The 21,815-nt window shown below is 51.8% G+C and overlaps 1 protein-coding gene across 4 annotated transcripts in view; it reads right to left on the bottom strand.

Annotated features, from left to right (window-relative positions):
* Positions 1 to 9,427: 9,427 nt before the first annotated feature.
* Positions 9,428 to 21,815, bottom strand: part of DNMT1 (DNA methyltransferase 1) — a 42,545-nt gene continuing 30,157 nt past the window's right edge. For 3 of the 4 annotated variants that reach the window (XM_067733825.1, XM_067733826.1, XM_067733827.1), the window contains exons 24-40: positions 21,014 to 21,129; positions 20,617 to 20,821; positions 20,407 to 20,540; positions 19,265 to 19,438; positions 17,231 to 17,452; positions 16,150 to 16,342; positions 15,356 to 15,440; positions 15,026 to 15,154; positions 14,594 to 14,876; positions 14,155 to 14,296; positions 13,406 to 13,572; positions 12,774 to 12,951; positions 11,890 to 12,085; positions 11,428 to 11,591; positions 11,153 to 11,269; positions 10,238 to 10,328; positions 9,428 to 9,785 (exon numbers count right to left, since the gene is read on the bottom strand). In XM_067733825.1, coding sequence (XP_067589926.1) covers positions 9,754 to 9,785; positions 10,238 to 10,328; positions 11,153 to 11,269; positions 11,428 to 11,591; positions 11,890 to 12,085; positions 12,774 to 12,951; positions 13,406 to 13,572; positions 14,155 to 14,296; positions 14,594 to 14,876; positions 15,026 to 15,154; positions 15,356 to 15,440; positions 16,150 to 16,342; positions 17,231 to 17,452; positions 19,265 to 19,438; positions 20,407 to 20,540; positions 20,617 to 20,821; positions 21,014 to 21,129 — 2,628 coding nt within the window. In that variant the 3' untranslated portion in view covers positions 9,428 to 9,753. Of the gene's footprint in view, positions 9,786 to 10,232; positions 10,329 to 11,152; positions 11,270 to 11,427; positions 11,592 to 11,889; positions 12,086 to 12,773; positions 12,952 to 13,405; positions 13,573 to 14,154; positions 14,297 to 14,593; positions 14,877 to 15,025; positions 15,155 to 15,355; positions 15,441 to 16,149; positions 16,343 to 17,230; positions 17,453 to 19,264; positions 19,439 to 20,406; positions 20,541 to 20,616; positions 20,822 to 21,013; positions 21,130 to 21,815 lie in introns of all 4 variants that reach the window. The other variant, XM_067733828.1, reaches the window with a different exon arrangement.

Here is a 21,815-nt window from a genome sequence, read left to right as displayed (position 1 = left end):
ATAGTCTCAAATTTCCAAATAATATTACAAAGAGTTATGTATTCATATACAGCAATCACAGAAGGAACTTATGACCTAAAGCAAAGGTAAACTAACTTTCTTGAAACTCCTTAGATTCTAAACCCACTGGACAACCTCTTGTCCGGTGTGAAGACTGGTGGAATTTTTAAACCTCTAATCTAGGGTAAAGGTGCAGCTTTAACTTTTACCTGCTGGCTTGTGTTCACAGCATCTTTTAAAGACTGCTTGCTTAACTACAGCTGCATACCATATCCCAGCTACAGAAAGTCTTTTCAATATTTACCAGTGTTGTTTCCATAATAATAAGCATCACACTTTAGGTGGGCAGGAGTTAGAGTTTTATTATCAGTCTAGGCAAGACCAAAACTTCAAAGCAAATTCAATTTTGCTAAAGGGAACATTGTAAAGTAACAATTCTTCATATTACATGCCTCATATGATCCATTTCAAACCATAGAGAATGACACCTTTATGTGTCACTATTCCAAGAGACAAACAAATGTGAACAGCTAAAACATTTTAAAAATGCACCAAGCTTCGGAAGTCTCAAACAAAACTTGAATTTTCTGTACATACTCCTGTCAAATGAAGTTATTTCCTGTGCACCACTCCTCTTGCAAAGTGGTCTTCTATTTCCTTTCATTTGACCTGGATCGGCTAGGAGACCTAGAGAAAGATCGGGACAGCTTGTGATTTCTCTCCCAGGACAGTGATCTCTCTCTTCTCCTATCTCTAGAAGGGGACGTGCTCCGGCTGCGGGAGAAGCTTCTCCGTCTTGGAGATCTGTGGCGAGATGGAGGAATCCTCTGATAATCATATCGAGGGCGACGACCCCAAGAAGGAGGCGGCCACGATTAAGACTTCTCTTTTCCCCATTCGACAGGTCCACTCTTAATAGGCAGCCACGTAATGTTCTCCCATCTTGTTCTCGGACAGCATCGGCTGCATCTGGGGGATCTTCAAATTCAACTAAAGTGAAGTCGGTAGGGTATCTAGCTACCCACACACTTCGGAGTGGTCCCTAATAGCCTACAGTTCATTTAATTCAGTCTTGTTACCATCGTTTCCAAGATTCCCTACATAAACTTTACACTCCAATGGACAGGAATCACGGTGCATTTTGAGATCTCGGGTTAGAAATGCAGAGGCTCAAATCCACACACCCCTGGCGGGGTCTTCCCTGTCCCCTCCCGCCTGGCACCCGCAGATGCTCTCTCACACCCGTCATCCATGAAATGGCCTGGCAGGCAGATTCTTAACCACTGCGCCACCAGGGAAGTCCCCCCACCCCACCCCCGCCATGGCAGTCTTTATGTTCCTGGCCCCATCTGGCTCGAGCCAGGCCTCAGGCACTGCGTTTAGTTCCTGTCTCTACAGGCTCCTTCCCAGTTGATCGGTTCCTCAGCCTTTTACAAACTTGCTTCCATCTCGCCCCCGTGGACAGTTTTGTAAACTCCAGGCCAGGTGGGCATCGGCCTGTGAGCTCTGCCCGGGGTTCAGACGGGGCTGAGCATCCTCACCGCTTCTGTGTAACAGGCTGCTGCATAAGATGTGACACCTCGTTTGCCTCTGGGCGGCTAGATTTCGGGGACAGCCACGGATGCACGCGGACCCAGGCAGATGCTTCAGGTCCATCACGCCAACTTCTGCTGCCCTAACTTCTGTTCCCCAAGCCGCTGTCCCGGGCAGCAAGACCCACGTGGCTCCTGGGTTTCACGGGCCACAGGGGGATCCCGGGCCTCTGGAATCTGGCGGCTGAATCTGCTCGCACAAGCTGTGCTGTGGGGCTGCTTTTCCCCCTGTGTGTCCAGTCCGGGGCCCTGCTGTCTTCACCCGGCCTCCCAGGCGAGAGGGTGAACCTCAGCTCCCTGGAACAGACATTCAGAGCCCCGGTGACGGGTCTCACGGGGCTGGGGCGGCGGCTGGACATGTGTGGCCAGCCTGGTGGTGTCTGGCCCCGTCTGCAGTTCCAGTTCCAGCTGAGAAAGAGCCTCGCTGTGTTATTTTCTCCTGGTTGTGTAAGGATCCCCGGTGTCATTTGACAGAAATGTAGATGGTGTGTTCTTTCTCTGATTTCTCCCTGCTTCCTCTCCTCCCTCCCTCTCTGCCCCTCCCTCTCCCTCTCTCCCTCTCCTGCCTCCCTCTGTCTCTCCCTCTCCCTCCCTCCCTCCCGGAGAGGGAGAGACAGGGAGGCAGGGAGGTTTTATTATATCCTATAATATGGTTTATTATAGGATATTGAATATAATTCCCTGTTGTATCTATTTTATATATAGTACTTTGTATCTGCTAATCCCAAACTCCTAATTTATCCCTCCCCTACCCCCTTTCCCCTTTGGTAACCATAAATTTGTGTTCTATATCCGTGAATCTGTTTTTGTTTCGTAAGTTCATTTGTATCACAGTTTGGATCCCACATGTAACTGATACCTTATGGTACTTCTCTTTCTTCACTTAGTATGATAATCTCTAGGTCCATCCATGCTGCTGCAAATCCTAATGACCTCATTTTAATTCAATCACTTCTTTAAAGACTCTATCTCCAAATACACTCACATTCGGAGGTACTGGGGGTTAGGGCTTCAACGTATGAATTTCGGGGGGACACAGTTCAGGTCATAACACAACTCCAACGTCCATCAACGAATGGATGGACAAAAAACTGTGTTCCATCTCTACAATGGAGTACCACGTAGCAATAAAGAGGGGCAAATGACATTGATGCACGGTGACATGGATGCATGTCACAGACACAAAAGAATAGATACCATATGATTCCATTGGTGTGAAATTCTCAGACAGGCGAAACTAATGCATAGTAACAGAAATCAGAACTGTGACCATCTCTTAATGGGGATGGGACCCACTTGCGAGGGGTTCCAGGCAGGTGATGGGACTTTTCTCCATCTTGATCTGGGCGGTTGATGACACAGACAAATACACACATAAAAACTCCAGCTACCCTTAAAAATAAAAGGGTCAGATCCTTTAAAAAGATCCAGGTGCACATGTAAGATCTGTGCATTTTAATAATAAAATCTGGAGAGGAACAAAGCAAAGATCAGAGTCACTCCATCCCAATTCTCTGATTTATTTTGATTGTAGCAGTTCTCACTCTTTCAAATCCCCTTGTTCGTTGTGGAGTTTGCCTGCCTGTCTTGTTCTTGAGACAGACAGGGGCGGCATTGGTCTGTCTTATTGCTACGTGCATGCCCAGCCCCGGAACCAGGACTGGAATAGTCAGCGGTAGATCAGTGGCTGTGTGACGATGTCTGTGTAAGTTTTTGATTAGTAGTTGCAAACGATTGCATGTCAGTGTGGACAAAGCTGACAGGCACATTACACATGTGTGTGATCATGGTCACTGTGGTGATGATGGGGTGTTAGAAAGGCTTCCTCATGACACAAAAAGAGGAAACAAGTGCTGACCATTCGTTTTGGCAGTCGTAGGATTCAGTGTCTCTTTTTCTATAGCTTGCTTTTTAAAAACTGCCAACATGCTTGAGGGAGAAAAGCAGGTTGCAGATAGATATGTGTGGTAGAATAGATTAACCTAATGTTTCTGAACACACAGAGAATAACTGAGTTTAGGGACATGATAACTGTGGGAAAACATAGACAGGAAGGAGACAGACCAACACTTTCATAGTGGTTGTGTCTGGGGAAGTAGCAGACGGGGATCCGAGAGTTACACAAATGGGCTTCCGCTGTGCCTTGAATATTTATTTCATTTAAAAAAAGACCAAAAAAAAACCCCTTCTATTGTGGAAAACAGTATGACAGGTCCACAAAAAATTAGAAATAGAATTACTGTAGAATAGAAATACGACCCAGCAATTCTACTGGGAATTGCAAGTGTGGTCTCAGAACTTCCCTGGCAGTCCAGTGGTTAAGACTCCACGCTTCCATTGCGGGTGGCACGGGTTCGATCCCTGGTCGGGGAACTAAGATCCCACATGCCATGCGGCATGGCCAGAAGATTAAAAAAAAAAAGGGGGGGGTCTCAAACAGATATTTGTACATCCACATTCATAGCAGCATGATTTACACTAGCCAAAAGGTGGAAGCAACCACAGAGTCCATCAACGGATGAATGAACAAAATGTGGTCCATCCATCCAATGGAATACTATTCAGTTTTAAAAACGAGGGACTTCCCTGGTGATGCAGTGGTGAAGAATCCAGCTGCCAGTTCAGGAGACACAGGTTTGAGCTCTGGTCCTGGAAGATCCCACATGCCACAGAGCAACTAAGCCCATGCACCACAACTGCTGAGCCTGCACTCTAGAGCCCACAAGCCACAACTACTGAATCCCGCGCGCCTAGAGCCTGTGCTCCGCAGCAAGAGAAGCCACTGCAGTGAGAAGCCCATTCACCTCAATGAAGAGCAGCCCCCACTCACCGCAACTAGAGAAAGCCCACGCACAGCAATGAAGACCCAACGCAGCCAAAAATAAACAAATAAATTTATTTAAAAAATAATTTTAAAAACTATTTAAAAAAAAAAAAAGGAAGGAACTTCTGAGAATTCCCTGGCAGTCCAGTGATTAGGACTCAGTGCTTTCACTGCTGGGGCCCGGGTTCGATCCCTGGTCAGGGAACTAAGATCCCACAAGCCGTGCTGTGCGGCCGAAAAAAAAAAGGGGGCATTTGTGAATAGTCACCTCAAATGGTAATGAGGTTTTTTTGTGTGTGTTTGTTTGTTAATTTTATTTATTTATTTTTGGCTGTGCTGGGTCTTCATTGCTGCGCACGGGCTTTCTCTAGTTGAGGTGAGCGGGGGCTACTCTTCGTTGCGGTGCACATGCTTCTCATTGCGTGGCTTCTCTTGCTGTGGAGCACAGGTTCTAGGTGCGCGGGCTTCAGTAGTTGTGGAACGTGGGCTCACTAGTTGTGGCTTGCGGGCTCTAGAGCGCAGGCTCAGTAGTTGTGGTGCACGGGCTTAGTTGCCCCATGGCATGTGGGATCTTCCCAGACCAGGGTCGAACACGTGTGCCCTGCACTGGCAGGTGGATTCTTAACCGCTGCACCACCAGGGAAGTCCGGTAATGAGGTTTTGAGCACCAGTGGATTTCCATTGATTAAATGTATGCCAATCTGCAGCCACTGTGAAAAACAGTACGGAGGTTCCTCAGAAAACTAAACATAGAATTACCTAGGGGGTTACTTACAATTTGGGACTTCCCTGGAGGTCCAGTAGTTAAGACTTCACCTTCCAATGCAGGGGGTGTGGGTTCGTTCCCTGGTCAGGGAACTAAGATCCCACATGCCTTGTGGCCAAAAAAATAAAACATAAAACAAAAACAATATTGTAACAAATTCAGTAAAGACTTTAAAAATGGTCCACATCAAAAAAATCTTTAAAAAAAATTATATGATCCAGCAATTCTGGGCATATATCTGGACAAAACTCTAATTCAAAAAGATACATCCACCCCTATGTTCATTGCAGCACTATTCACAATAAATGTCACTATTCACCTAAATGTCCATCAACAGATGAATGGATAAAGAAGATGTGGTACATATATACAATGGACTACTACTCATCTATAAGTAAGAACAAAATAATGCCATTTGCAGCAACATGGATGCAACTAGAGATTATCATGCTAAGTGAAATAAATCATAAAGAGAAAGACAAATACCATATGATATCACTTACATGTGGAAGCTAAAATATGACACAAATGAACCTATCAACGAAACAGAAACAGACTCACAGACATGACATAGAGAACAGACTTGTGGTCTACAAGAGGAGCGGGTTGGGGGAGGGATGGAGTGGGTAGCTGGGGTTAGCAGATGGAAGCTTTTATATATAGATTGGATGAACAACAAGGTCCTACTGTATAGCACAGAGAACTATATTCAATATCCTTTGATAAGCCATAAGGGAAAAGAATATATATAAAAAAAGAACGTATATAAATGTATAACTGAGTCACTTTGCTGTACAGCAGTAATTAACACAACATTGTAAATCAGCTATACTTCAATTTACAAAAATAGAGTACATGTACGCCAATCTACTACCATCACTATTCTCCCCAGAAAAGGCTCAACTTCCACCCTGATGGAAGGAACAATTTCCCTGCCAGTCGGCCAGGGTGGCAGGAGCTACCTGCTGGCAGCAGTGTCCCCTCACTCTGGCCCACCCAAGCACAGCAGCACCCCCTAGGTCCACAAGCCTGGCTCAGGCCAGCGAGCTCGGGGTGCATGGAGGTGGGTATACCTCACAGGCAGGTATACCCTGGGCCACCCCTGGAACTGCACCCCTGAGGGACAGCCCACCACCCAGCTGAGACCCAAGGGCTGAGCCACAGAACACTGTTTCCACTCTTTATGCTAACGTGCTCCTCAGATTTTTCCTGGTAGCATACTGAATACCTGAAACGATGACCTCAACTGGAAAAGTATCACAAAAATGATGGAATTCAGTAAGTTGGCTAAGTTAAAAAATATATATATAGGGCTTCCCTGGTGGTGCAGTGGTTGAGAGTCCGCCTGCCGATGCAGGGGATGCGGGTTCGTGCCCCGGTCCGGGAGGATCCCATGTGCCGCGGAGCAGCTGGGCCCGTGAGCCATGGCCGCTGAGCCTGCGCGTCCGGAGCCTGTGCTCCGCAACGGGAGAGGCCACAACAGTGAGACGCCCACGTAACACACACACACACACAAAATATATATATATATATATATATATATATATATATATATATATATAAATATAAATAGAAAATACAAAGTCAATAATCTTTCTGTAGGCAAAGGACCACTGTTTGGAAAATAACATCCTGCATACATTAGTAATAAAAGGATTAAATACCTAGGAATTGAGTTAAGAAACTTGTAATATCTGTATGAAGACTTTAAAACACAGACTGATGAGGTTTAAAATAAGGGCATTCCTTCTGCATAGTGAGAAGGAGGGACCAACTACCGATTATACATTAGCAACATGGGTGAATCTCAAAACCATTAGGCTGAGTGAAAGCAGCCAGAGAAGCCCACACTGCACCAACAGGAGAAAGTCATCCATGAAGATGGACGTGGACCAGAAGTTGCCTGGTGGCGGTGGCAAAGGGGGATACTGAACTGGGAAGGGACACAGGGGACTTCTGGGGTGATGGAAACATTCTATAGTCTGATAAGGATGTCGGTCCTCAGACTGATTCATTTACCGGAATAAACTGCTGCACACCCAGGACTTGTGCATTTCATATTAGACCTCAGTTTACAATGGGAATCCAGTGAGACACTCCTAGGTAGAACAACCTTCAAAGTGCAAAGCGCTTATAATCGATGCCACCATTTATTTGTAGCAAAGATAGACACACACACCTGCACTCGGGCACAGAAGGACTTTGGAAAGACAAGGATTTGGTGTCTTGGTCAGGGGGCCTGGGAATGAAGACTTAGCATACTTTTCACTGTACTCACGATATACTTTTTCATGTGTTTTTAGCTTAAAAAAAAAACCAAAACAGAACATATAGCTAAAAAATAAAATCTGACAGGGGAACTTTACCATGTCGAGCTGTTGTGTTTACCATGTGCGTTCGTTACCTGTTGAAAAAATAAGTTGAGATGTCAATTTCCCGCCACATAAAAATGATTCATATGTTAAGACGTCATAGAAATAATGCAAGAAAACACTAGTTTGATTTAGGGGTAGGGAAGGCCTTTCTGAGTAGGCTCTAAAAAAATAGAAGAGCAGACAAATATAAATCTAATCCCTAAAAATAAAGTCTCTTTACAGCAAAGATAGGATGACTCAAGATGAAAGTAACACAAGCAGGGGACAGCCCCTAGCAAGGACGAAGGTTACAGCATGTGTCACCACGGAGATAAGGAACAAATTCCAGTGGCCACCAGACACTTGGGAGTGTTGAATCACTCCTAAAAAATGCTAACAAGGGAATTCCCTGGTGTTCCAGTGGTTAGGACCCCACGCGCTTTCACTGCCGAGGGCCAGGGTTCAAGTGCTTTCACTGCCGAGGGCCAGGGTTCAGTCCCTGACTGGGGAACTAATTCTGCAAGCCATGCATGTGGCCAAAAAAAAAGAAAAAATTGCTAACAAGACTCACTATTCCATTGACAAGGATCGAAGAGGCAAAAGCCAGGGTAGGGTAAAGTCCAGGTGGCACTGTTGGTGGGAGAAGCATTAAAACCTCTCCAGGGGGGTAGGTCAGCCACATGACCTGAAAGGGAAATATGAAAACATTTATACTCAGTGATCCAGGAAGCTCTCTACATATTTCCTTAAAGGATACAATGGAAGAGTCCATACAAGGATGTTCAGTGCAGTGTCGTTTACAAGAGAAGAGGGAACATATTAATTACCATGAAGGAGCTTAAATTTTACATTTGAATTATCTCTAGTCCCTTGGTCTTTTTTTTTCAGATTGATAGATTGATTGATTTGGCTGCGTTGGGTCTTTGTTGCTGCACGTGGCTTTCTCTAGTTGCGGCGAGCGCAGGCTTCTCATTGCGGTGGCTTCTGTTGTTGCGGAGCATAGGCTCTAGGTGCACGGGCTTCAGTAGTTGTGGCACGAGGGCTCAGTAGTTGTGGCTTTCGGGCTCTAGAGCGCAGGCTCAGTAGTTGTGGTGCACGGGCTTAGTTGCTCTGCGTTATGTGGGATCTTCCCGGACCAGGGATCAAACCCGTGTCCCCTGCACTGGCAGGTGGATTCTTAACCACTGCGCCACCAGGGAAGTCCTAGTCCCTTAGTCTTATGATTAAGGCACCCGTGACTTACATGGACAGTTACAGTTGAGATGCCACCAAGTGCTTTCCTAAAAGCACACGTAGAGGTGGTGGGGCAGGTGTTACTTGACATTCTAACAGCGGCCCTTTGGGTTGTGTGTGCTGGTGACTCACATGTCTTTGTCTGCTTCTGCTTTGTCGTCATTTTATAGCAGGTCTTTTCCCAAAGACAAATCAAAGAAAAGGGTCGTTCATCTCAGAATTCAGTAGGACTGAGTCAGGGTGAAAGTATGGAAAGCCCACCTCCCAGATGCTTAAACAAATAAGGGCTCTGCCTGGGGGTGGCAGGCCAGGGCTACGAGTGACTCTTTTTGCTCCACTATCCATTGCATGGGGCTTCTGGCCTCACGGTCACAGGACAGTTGCTGCCTTGCCAGGCATCACAGCCCAGGGCTACAAGGCCACGGGGAGTCCAAGATTCTTCCTTTAAAGGGCGTTCTGGGAAACCGCACCAGCAAGTTCCACTTGCATCGTATTGGCCAGAACTGAGCCACCACCCCCACCCCAAACAGGCGTGGGACGTCTAACTTCAGACGAGGCCTCCGCGGGGTCACCTGCGACACTGAGGAGCCCACTCTCATCCAGCCTCACCTGAGAGGCGGCCAGAAGTCCCTGGCAAATCAGGAGTCATCACCCAGGGTGATTTATAGGAGAGATTTATTTGAAGAAATATTACAACATATAAAAACTACATAAAGTCTTAATTTCCACTCATACAGTGGTAACTTTGATATAATGCATAATAAAAAACTTTTAAAATCCAGAACGGACAAAGTACTGCACAGTTTCATCACTAAGTCAAATTAGTCGATAAGCAAATCTCACAAAAGAGCTTCATGTCAGCCAAGGCCACAAACACCGTGTACAACACATCTGAACTGACAGATTGACATGTTAAAAATACAACAATATCAGTGCACGTTGGGGATCTCCGGTGCCAGAAACAAAGGCGATTGGAGGGCAGAACTAGTCCTTAGCAGTCTCCTCCTTGATTTTAACTGAAGAGATATAAAAGGGAGAGTATGTAATGTAATGTTACACGAAGCAATAGGCAAGCACATCAGGTACGTGGACCAGGAACTACGTTAATGCCCAGGCGTTGACACTAAAAGGACCACCTCATAAGAACCTGCAGCAGCTCTGCACCAGCATTCAGAGACTGAACACTGCTCAGGTGCTCCCTAAAGGTTTCCAGACCACCTGGGTTATGGGCTAGTGTCTGAGGCGGGCGCAGCCGACCCAGACTCACTTAGCAGGACAGAGCCAAGCACCCCGAAATCTGACCACTCGTCCACTGCGTGCCGGGCCCCAGTGCTCCGTGCTTACCCACACGCTCACTCATCTCAGAGCAACCCTGAGAGACGCAAGGCCACCAGGGAGGGTGGGTGACTCGCCCCAGTCTCAGAGCCTAAAGCCAAACCCCTGCTGTCCCCACCGCTCCCTACCATACCTGAGGTGCTCTCTCGCGCTCTGACCATCATACAGCGCTTGATCTCCAAGCCGATGGCTTTGGCCAGTGGCGGTGGCACAGCGTTACCCACCTGCAGGAGGGAAGGAGGGCGACATGTGGTTCGGCATGGCTGGAGTCAGCGCTAGCCTCCACTCGGACACGGGCACTGGGCCCCCGGTCTCAGGCTCACACAGGCCTCCAAAGCCCTTCCCTCAGGATGGCACTCAGACCCTCCACCCAGCCCACCCTCCCGCCCCAAACACCAGCAGGTCAAGCACCACTCGGAGAAGGGGGCCTTTAAAGGGCTTTAGAAAATCTTAGAATCTGGACATGGAAGCTACTATGTTTCACTACTAGCTGAGAGCTCTGCTCCCAGAGCACAGGATGGCCGAGAGGGGCGAGAGGGGTGAAATGGGAGGGTCTCGCTGTAACCCCCAGGCACTGCTGGCCTTTTCAGCCACATGCCTGCGCTCCTTGGAAATACATTTCATTAACAGCCAAACCGAACACTCTGAGAAACAGGAGGAATTGTTGGCTCGCTTCAACCCTTAGCAACAGGGAGTTTTCACCACCGCGTATTTCGTCTGCTCTCTGCCATGCGCTGGGACTTTCCTTTGGGCGAAATGTGCCTCAGCTGTCCACGGCACCCGACACACTTGGCGACTCCGCCTGACCCGGGAGCGCCCTGGGTCCCGGGGACAGGGTCCCTCCTTCCTGACCACCCCCTCGTGGGAGTGCTGAGGCCAGTCAGCCCCCAGCTCTGGGGGCTCAGCGTCCCCTAGAAAGTGACTGCGAGTCAAGCTCCCCACCGACCCCCGACCCCCTCGTCTCCCTCCGGCCAGGGCTGCTTCGTGCGCGGTGCCGCTCGCCCCTCCTCAGCGGGGAGGAGACCCGGGCCGACTCCGCTCCACTGACCTGCCGGTGCTTGTCCAGGATGTTGCCGAACAGCCGGTAGGTGTCGGGGAAGCCCTGAGAGCGGGCGCACTCCCGCACACTCACGACGCGGTGCTGCTCTGGGTGGAGCACGCGGCCCTGGGGGCAAGAGGTGCGATGTGGGTGGGAAGGAGACGGGGCCACGGGAAGCCCACCCCGGGCCGGGGCGCAGAGGCAGGAGGCGGCGAGGAGGGCCGGCCCAGCCGCGAAGCCCGTGCCTCCGTCCCCGCCCAGGCCCAAGTGGCCCTCAGACCTACCTGCTTGCCCATGGGCTCGGGGTTGGTGACGGTCGTGCTGAAGAAGCCGTCCCACTCGAGCCGTCCGTAGAGGCCGGCCCAGTGGTTGTGCCTGTTCCCGGTGTGGGGCAGGCACCAGGGAATGAGGGTGTTGAACTGTCTGGCCGCAGGGTCACAGGCTTTGCCTGTTGGAAGAGAGGGCTGCGATGGGGCTGTGCTGACGGAACGGGATGATACAGCAGCCGACAGTCCCCGTTTGCCAGGCAGAGCTTCATCACGGACCCTGTCCTCAGCAGCCGTGCGCAGCAGGGACACCCAGGCTTGGCGAGTCTGCACCCCACCCAGGGCTGCTGGGTTCCTGCGCGGCAGCCCCGGCATCTCCTGCTGAGAAACCCTGAGCCCACCGCCCCGCTGCAGAGCCTAAGGGGGCTGGGGCTTCACACCAAACTTGAGGAAGCCACACCTGGAGGCCAGGGCACAAACCTTCCACGCAGGAGCAGACCCCGCGGAGAGCCCCGGCGCTGCTGCAGCCGTTCTTCTTGTCGTGGTAGTTGTACCGCAGCTTCCTGGCCAAGGTGCCATCAGAGAGCCGCACCTCGATGTTTGGCAGGTCACGCCAGTCTGAGCCCGGGGCTAGAGGGATGTGCCGCATGCGAGCAGCCACCAACGCGCTCATGTCCTGGAAGAGCAGAGCAGGCCCAGCTGTCGCTGAGCTCAGGGAGCACCTGACCACATGCAGTGGGCTGGGCGCCACAGTACTGGGCACTGGGCATACCACGGTGACCAGGACCCCAAGGGGCTTGTATCCCACTGTGGGAGACAAGCAGTGACCCCAATCGACAACCTGGGGGTTACACACGTGCCATGAAGACACCAGAGCAGGGATGTGAACGACGGGGGAACGGGTGAAGGGACGGCTTCGGGCAAGCGCGGGGCTACTGAGGAGGTGACGTCGGAGCTGAGCCCTGCAGGACAGGAGGAGCCGGCGGCGGGGAGAGCTGGGGTTTGGTGCGTTTGGGAGATACCCAGAGAACAGCGGTGCTGAGAGACAAGACCAGTCATAGGAGACGATGGCCAGACACACCATTCTAGCCCGATTCTAGGCAGAGTATAAGCTCTGATTGACACTTTCCAGGACCATGTACTGGGGCGGGGGTGGGGTGCAAGGAGAAGCAGGAGGCAGTGAGATGTGAGGCTGGGGGCCGGCTGAGGTAGCGGATTTTGGGTTAGGGGCCAAGAGCAGAAGGAGCTGGAAGGGGGCCGAGACCAGACCCCGCTTCCCCCACAAGCCCTGGCTGGGCTCCAACCACAGAGCTGTTCCTGGGAGGCCGCTGGGAGGAGGCCCTGCTCTATGGAGGTGACGTTACCTTACAGATGTGGTCCCTGAGGATGGGCTGGTACTGCGAGCCCCGGAGCTGCCTCTGGAACCAGGACTGAGGCTCCCCGTTGTACGAGATCTCCTGCGCCGAAGCTCCGTTCCGAATCTCGGGAAGGTCGGACATCGTGTCCCGCACGGTGATGGTTCGGAACGGACCCGAGCTCAACCTGCAACAGAGCACAGACTGTGGCACCTCTGGGGACACACACAGCTATCATGTGTGTGAGTCACAATTGCCATCCCCCGACTGCTGGCACCGTCTTCTCCAGAGAAGGCAACCCGGCTCGGGGTCAAAGGACCGCTCGGGGTCAAAGGGCCGCCCGAGGTCACAGGGGCAGCATTCTTCTCAGACCCCATCGGAAAAGGGGACAGGCTATAGCGTGGGCTCTGCCCGTGACTGCGGCCAGGCTTCTGGCCACTGCCCCGGACACAGGGCACTCAGGGTCAGAACGAGAGCAGAGGTGGCAGAGCGCTCGCAGGGCAGGCCGGACGCGGCGCTGTCTGCCCTCGCTAACACTGTCTCCTCGGCTCGGGCCTCTTCACAGAGGTCCACCCGCACCAGGCCTCGCCGGGGAAGGCTCACAAGCGCCAGAACAGCGGGCTGGCCGGGGGTGCTCCTACCTGGTGATGTTGCTGACAAACTTCTTGTCGTCGACTACGACACTCAGCTGGCAGGCCCGGGGCGCGAACACGTGCAGCGGCTCCGGGAACAGAGGGAGCTGCTCTCCGGGGGCCGCGGCCAGGATGATGGCCCGCCTCCGCGTCTGGGCCACGCCGTACTGACCAGCCTGCGCGGGAGAGGGCCAGACACACACATGGTCAGTGGGCACCTCCGAGCAGCTGGGCGAAGGGCTGGGGTCCGCAGCACCTGACTTTCTGGGGCGTCTGGCTGGTGTGGAGCTCACCCAGAGAGCCCCTAGTTAACCCACGGGCTCATGCCTAACAGGAGGTGGGACCAGAGAAGAGGACGAAAGATCCCAGGAGGTGGTCGGTAGCCCCTGGAGAAGATGGGAGTGAACCCTGCTGGCGATCCCAGCCAGCTCTTTAAACAGCACATGAAGGAGCACTTGGGGAGAAGAGCGGCCAGAGGAGACACCAGGAGCCATGCCACCTGCCTGGCAGCCCACGGTCACAAGGGAAAGAACACGGCTGCCAACAAGGTTGGTCAGTGAGGCCGAGACACTACGGAAGCTGGATGGGAGGGGCCCGGCAGCCGCCTCCCCAGCCCTCGCCCGCGCTGCACGTCACCACACTGTGGCCCCTCTCAGATCTACTTTCCCTTTGAGACAGCTTGCCGCTGTCCAGGGACTGCTCAGCCCTTTCTCCGGCCACACACGTCTGCCCGCTCTGCCCCTGCCCGGGGGGCCCACCTGCAACACGCCGAAGGTGCACTGGTAGCCCATGCGGACCAGGCAGCGGAGCGTGAGCTTCAGGACCATGGAGCGCTTGAAGGAGACGAAGTTCCTGACATTCTCCAGGAGGAAGTACCTGGGCCGGTAGTAGTCGCAGTAGCTGTGGAGGCGGGAGAGACGAGAGAGGAGGAGACCTACTCTGCCAGAAGCCACTCCCAAATGCTTGACGTTTGTCAAGACGCACCTGCCAACTCTCAAGGTCTCTCCCTAGCGGAGGGGCAGCCGTGAACTTCCTGAAGGCAAAGACCGGCGTCTCACTCAGCACTCCGCCTTCAGCAGGTGCGAAGGCTAAAGCAGTTACTGCTCGGCCCTGGCACGCCTGCGGCGCAGCCCCGGGACCAGCCGTCTAGTCACCCTGGGGCAGCACCGAACGCAGAGGGAATTCTAGCCTGTTTACCTGAGGAAGGAGACCACCAGGGAGTTCTTGAACTTAGAGTACGTTCGAGAGTTGAAGCGGTTCATGCCGCTAAAGCCTTGGCAAGGAGGCCCGCCACACAGCATCTCCACGTCTCCCTTCTGCGGCAGCTTCTGGCCGCGGGAGTTGGTCACCTCCCCGGCCATGACCAGCTTCAGCAGGACGTTGCAGTCCTCTGTGAACACCGTGGACCCGGAATTGTTCAGCCGGAACGCCTGGGCCGCGGGGTCCCACATCTCGATGGCCCACAGCGTTTCCGAGATGCCTGGGGGACACAAGGACAAAGATGAGCTGCGAACCCTGTAGCATATGAGACTCTTTAGTCAGAACTGTGACCAGAGCCAGGAAGGTCTTCCAGGCAGAACACGCCCGGTCCGGTTTTTGCAGCTGTGCGGAGAGAAACCCAGAGCCTACCTGCTTGGTGGAACCCTTCCGACAAACCCCCACAGCCAGAAAACACATCCAGCGTCCGCAGCTTCGGCAGCTTGATTTCCGTCTCCAGCTCGCTCGGCTCAGAGCTTTGCGACTTTGTCCTGCTTTTCCCTGCGGGAGACAGGCCCCAAGTCAGATCAGGGCCCTAGCGTGCTCTCTTCAAACACCCTGGTGATTCAGAGACGGCCTCGTTTTGAGTTGACGGCAGCAGAGCGAGGTAACGTCAGAGGCTGCTCTTTTATACTGACTGATTCACGAGAATTGAGTTATGGGAGACGGACTTGAAAAGAAGCCCGTGGAGTAACGACATACCTTTTCCCTTCCCTTTCCCTTTATTTCCAGGGCTACGGGCATGGTTTGGAGGATCTTCAAAGCTTTTGCTCTTGGCATTATAGGCCTGAGAAGGAAAGAACCACAACAGTCTGGAAGAGAAACACCAGTCCCCTCTCTAACAAATACGATTTAAGTTAATTTGATAAGATCTACTTAATTTCTCCCTAAACATGGCCATAAGCAAAAAGTGCTTTGAGTTTTATTACATTAGAGATGAGGGGAAAATTCTACTAACACACACATTTTATATGGCCGAAATTCTTGCTATTTCAAGTACCTGGACTACTCATTCTAAAAACAGGCAAGTGTTACAGTTAGACTGTACACACTGGAACCTGGGGGAAACGTGGGTTATCTTAGAACGATACATGCCTATCACAGAAAAGCCATGCTCAAACAATTTAAGAGTGATTAGCTTAATCAACAAACTGCTGGCTCTACTCTCAATAACCAGGCACAGGCTCGGCTGTATGGCCCCGGCCTGGACACGGAACCCTGGCTGAAGGCACTGGGGGCAGGGCTGCATCTCCCAGGGCTAGAGGAACTTTCCCCTAACTCACAGGCACTGGCCAGGCCAGCAGAGGCCACTTAACAGTCTTCAAAAATTGCTATTGCCTTAGGACACTCAAATGTGACATTCTGTTTTGTTTTAAGCCCAAAGTGTCAAATTCCAGAACAACTTGAATGTCACAGATTCGTACTCTGGATAAACTGCTTTCTCGGGGGCTGTGTCTGACCCCAAGGCCCTCCCTCCAGTAAGCCCAGGGCCCCACCTCAAGGAAGTAGAAGCGGTCGGGGCCACCAGCGGAGAAGTCCTGGAGGCACTCAGGCAGGTCCTCCCCGTACTCCACGGTGCAGCGGCCCTGCACGGCCTTGAAGTCCACCACAGCCTCCTCGTCGCTCCAATAAAGCAGGTTGATGTCTGCGTGGTAACTCGCCGGGGTGGACTTGTGCGTGTTCTCCGGCCTGCGAGTGCGAGGGTCTTTGTTAGTTCTTTTGCCTCGAGCTGACAGGTAATTAAACGGCACATTCCTGACAATGCTCAGATGATCAGTGGGTAAAGACCATTCCCCACCCCCAGCAAGTCACCTTGATTACTGACCCCCTTAGTTGGCACTAACCACAGACTAAGTGGGGTTCCTTGCCATGAACTCAACTAATGGTTTGCTTGCTCTTTATGCCCCCAGTGTAGCCCAAAAAAACTTGTCCTGTGTTAAGACCAGCTGCTGGTCTCCTGTTAGAAAGCATGTCTAGAGCTGCCTTCATTCGCCTATAACAGCCAGATTCCTTGTTCTTTCTCATTACTCAACTGATTATTGCAAAGACCTCAAAAACTCTTCCACGTACATTAGCTAAGACATGGAGCAACTTTAGACCTATCTGTATGGATTAGTTTCAGGTTATCTCCTAACCATTATTAGGATCCCAGAAAAAGACTGAGTGAAGCCAAGACATTGGACAGAGAGAAACCCCAGAGCAGGGAAGAGGGCCTGAGAAGAACAGGGGGATGGGGAATGGGGAGGGGGGCGGAACACGGACAGTGTTCAGAGACAGGACACGCGGACAGAACTCAGGGTTCTGAGGGCGCCTCAGGCAAAGCCCAGGACATTCCACGCCTATCTTTGTCACACTCTGGACTTCTGCTCACAGATTTCTTTTGGACAAAGCTGTGCAGCTTTAAGAGAGAAAGCGAGGGCTGTGATATGTAGCTGTAGTCATCCTCGGTACCCTCCAGGTAATCAGAAACACTTGGAAGAACAGATACCTCCACCCAACTCTTAGACCACCACTGTGTGTGTGCGGTTACCACCCCGCCTCAGGCAGAGCCCCCCGAAGGGCAAAGGCTTCACCGACCTGTAAAACTTGTTGACTCTGATCTTGATATCCGTCTCGTTGGGCCTGCCGTTGCTCTTCTTGCTGCAGAAGATCTCTTTGATGCGGCCAATACGGTACGGCTCAGGGGCATCTAGGTTGCTGCCTTTGATGTAGTCAGAGTATTTCCGGTAGTGTTCTGGATACAGAGCTTCATCCACAGGCTCCTTCCGTGGGCGTTTCACAGGACTGGACAGCTTAATGCTGCAGAGAAGCAACTGTTATGAGTGACTGAACATGAAGCCTTAAAAAGCAGTCTCAGCATGACTGATCAGTGACGATAACCACTTAAATTCAAACACTTTAAACTAATGCAGCTACATACCCTTAGACCAGATTTAGAGACTAAATCTCACCCACACTTTAAAATGGGTACTCTCCATCTGTGCTCTGGGGATAGTTGCTAAGGCTGTTCAGGTTCTCCCCGCTCCCAGCCTCAGGGCAGGCGTGTGGCTCGTTCAGCTCTACAGGTGTGCGCAGCAGGGACGCACAAGCACTTGGAGCGGGAGCTCTGAGCGCCAGGAGAGCCTCCAGCGTGCTTCCCCTCGCCTCTGACTGCCAACTCCTGAGAAGGCAGGGCTCCGTCAGCCCAGGGCCCTGAGTGACACAACAGTCCGAGTCCCCTGAACCACAATGGCCACACAGTACAGGCAAGAAGTAAACTTCTGTGATTTTAGAGTTGTTACCACGGCATAGCCTACACTCTGACTGAGGCATCGACCCAGAGGCAATGCGGGAGAGGCATGGGGAGAAGACTCGTGGTCTGGGCAAGCCGAATTTGGCCTGACCGCGTACTGGCTAACTCAGGCCAGCAAATGAGATGCCAGGCTGCCAAGACCGCAGGGCTGCAAACTCTGAAGACTGCAGCTCAGGGAGGCAGCTGCTGTGCTTTCCCATCAGACCCCCTGAAGTCTGACGGGCTCCAGAGGTGTCTCTGAACACCTGTGCTCTCACTTCAGCTGTGCCAGGAGCATCTGGTAGACAGCACTACAGGGAGTCCTCCCCTTCGAGGCCAAAAACTGGAGCTAAAGGGCGTGATGCACACTCACTGTGCGGGCCTGGAAGGACCGATGTTTTGTAATGTACGGTGACTGAATGGAGGTTGGGGACTGGGCTCCAATTAGGACTCGAGGAAAATGGAATTGCAAGTCGGGAAACTGAGCTGACTAAGCTCAGAAAATGGTGGTTGTAAATCCAACCACGCACTAGTTCTTAGAACGAACAAGGAATGGATCAAGTGTGGACAATATCTGTGGCTTTGATTTTTCCCTGAAGAGCATCAATCCTCTGATGTGGAAGTCTTTTTTTTAAATTTTATTTATTTTTGGCTGTGTTGGGTCTTCGTTGCTGTGTGGGCTTTCTCTAGTTGTGGCGAGCGGGGGCTACTCTTCGCTGCGGTGCGCGGGCTTCTCATTGTGGTGGCTTCTCTTGTTGCGGAGCACAGGCTCAGTAGTTGTGGCGTGCGGGCTTGGTTGCTCCGCGGCATGTGGGATCTTCCCGGACCAGGGATCAAACCCGTGTCCCCTATATTGGCAGGTGGATTCTTAATCAGTGCGCCACCAGGGAAGTCCCGCAAGTCTTTTGGTGCAATTCCCATTTACCAACAAGTAACTCACAGTCAGCCTTTACTTTAGGCCAGGCGCTGTGCTAATAAGCAACTTTCTTTTAACTCACTTATTCCTTAGGGGCCTGGCAGGCAAGGCACTCCTCTCCCCACTTGATAGATGGGAACTGGGAGGGGCTCTCTGCCATGACCAGCTGGGCAGGAATCCACCACTGACCCTAAAGCTCTCCCTTAGCCAGCGGGCTCTCTGTCTGACTTCTTTCACAGACAGCTTCACTGCCACAGAATTATAGTCGCTCTGCACTGGAAGGCTGGATAACGTCTGCTCACCGCAGATGACACTGTGACAGCTCGGCAGCAGCAGGTACTGGGCTGCGGGGTGGGGGACATTGTGGAGCCAGCTCTGTACTGACCCAGAGCTCCTGGCCCTGACTGCAGCCAGGGGCACTCACTTGAAGGTGAAGGCCTCGGGGGGGAGGTACACGCCATCGCCCACTCGATACTGGATGCCGTTCTTGGTGGCTAAGCTGTAGAGGACCCGGCCATCCAGGTCCTCGAGCTGCTCCATGACCCTGGGAATTTCCTTCTGCCTCATTTCAGCCAGACGTGCACAGCTTGCACAGAACCTGAAGGAGTGAAGGACAGAAACCAAAGGCCCTTAAGTGACTGGTAGTGACTACAAGCAGCTGCCACCAGACTCTGGTGACCAAGAGGAAGGATTTACAGATGTTAGGAGGAACTGGCTTTCCTGCACTTTTATGTTCACACTTTGAAAGCACTTATTTGGGACCAAAGCCCAGAGATACACACAATAGGAAAATGACAAGCCAACCCCACTTTTGAGTAGTTGATCCTAAGACATTAACAACAGTCTAGAATATGGTCAAGAATCCACCACGAGCGATAATGCAGACAGTGGTAAAGACAGGAACTCAAAACGTCAGAGGAGATTCACGCTATTACCTCTAAAGGCTGAAGAGGTATTTGGTAAAATGCAACATTATTTCTGATTAATAAACCCTTAAAAGGAGAATTAGAGATTGCCTTAAAAACAGATCAAGCCAAAAGGCAGCTCCAGGTTGACTGGAGAAACACCAGAGGCATCGCAGCGAGCCCTCCTAGCCTCAGCCCTGTCAGCCTTACTGTCACACACCACTCGCTCTGGAGGTGCCGGCTGCCACTTTTAGTTAAAACAAGTGAGGTACCAAGGTTAGAAAGGAAGACGTGGGGCACTGAACACTTTATAAGAAGCAAAAGCTTCCCTAAAAGCATTCCCCCACCAGTTCCAATAAAATGGAATCAAAGATCTCACTTACGAGAAAAGACACAAGATCTGTGGTATAGACACTGAGGAACCCAGAAAGACACATCCTGTCCCTGGATGGGACAGCTTCTCCCCACCAGGCTGTCCACACACTTACAGCCACTGCAACCCAGTCAGGCTGCTCTTTGGTTGGTGAGGAAGACGATCAGAAGACGTGGGGAAAGCAAACCCAGCAGAGAGAAGCACGGGAAAAGCTCGAGGGCTTCATGCAGACGCATGGCGTCCACGAGCACCACCAGAGCGGCCCAGGAGCGCAGTCGCGGCACTCACTTGTACTTGTTGTCCTCCATTGGCTGAGTTTTTGGAGGGGACTCAAATCTTGCGTAGTCTTGGTCATACCAAAGCTGGTAGAAATAGGTCTTTCCGTCACCCTCCGACATCAGGGCCTCAGGGTCCACGCCTCCCTAGGGACAAGACTGCCGTCAGCCATGATGACCCCACGCATCGAGGAGGGGCACACGAGGGGCGCCAGGCACTCACCTCCAAGGCCCAGTTTTCCGACGGGGCTTTATAGACGACCTGCACTTTGCTGTGAATGTATGAAAGCTGCATGTCCTCACATTCGTCTACCAGGAACAGCTCCAGGGGGTCCGACGTGGCCCCGAGGACTGTGTCCGTCCCAGCACAGAACCAGTGGGCATGAAACATCTGCCCGTTGCTGCTGTCCTCCCACAGCGCCGTGACCCTGGAGCCGGAAGAGGGGGCGGGAAGGAAGTTCTAACTTGACCGGCAGATCTGGACCGAGTCTCCTTGGGGGACATGTATTTTTTGGTTTTAGTATAGGGCAAAGAGCTGCTGCTATTCTTATAAAATAGGAACCTCCTACTTACTCAACAGAAAGTGTGGGCTGAAGTCAAGCAGAGGGAAGGACACAAACCTTGCTAAATACAGTGGTTTTGAAGAATCATCTGGAATAACAGAAACACAGTCCCCCACTTCCAGGGTTTCCGAGTCGATGCATACCTTCTTATAGTAACTCTTCTTCCCATCGGTCTGAAAACAAGAGCTTAATTTCAGGTGAGGATGGGTTTGAAGGTCCGTGCTAGGCTTGACCTGCGAGTTCCTGTTACTTTATAGGAAAGTATCACTCATAACAATTTCTCCAAGAAGCCGTGAGCTCTACCAGCCTGGCTACTATAGAGAACACCCAACTTCTTTGGCTGGAAGCCTGCAGCAAAGGCCGCTCACATCCCTCTATCACCACCTCTGCCCTCTTGTGTCAGCAGCAAATGGGATTCTAGCATTCAATTGTAATAGCACCGTACCCCACTCCTCACACCTCCCTTAGCCACACGGACCTCCTCCTTTCTCTCCCACAAGGAAAGCTGGTCCCACCTCAGGGCCTGTGCTCTGGTTCCTCCCCAGACCTTCATGCGCTGGCTACTCTCCAACCTTTTGGTTTCAGCTCAGATGTTGCCCCACCAAGAAGCCTCCGTGGCCCCAGCACCCTTCCTGCCCCCTGCCCTCCTGACAGTACATGTGTCACAGGCAGGGGCTTAGTTATGCCTAGGCCTAGAGCAGCATCCAGCAGGGTAGGCCTCACGCTTGTTGAGGAAACTGACCATCTTTGCCTTATGGACATCGAGAGAACAACACTGAGATGACATTCACTCTCCAGCTTTGGTAAAGGATTTGACCCTTAGACAGGCAGGTAACCACAGAACCCCCGGGAGACGGTC

The sequence above is a fragment of the Pseudorca crassidens genome, chromosome 3 (genome assembly GCF_039906515.1).
Source record: "Pseudorca crassidens isolate mPseCra1 chromosome 3, mPseCra1.hap1, whole genome shotgun sequence".
Taxonomy (NCBI): Eukaryota; Metazoa; Chordata; class Mammalia; order Artiodactyla; family Delphinidae; genus Pseudorca; species Pseudorca crassidens.
This window is presented reverse-complemented; position numbering and strand designations above follow the sequence as displayed.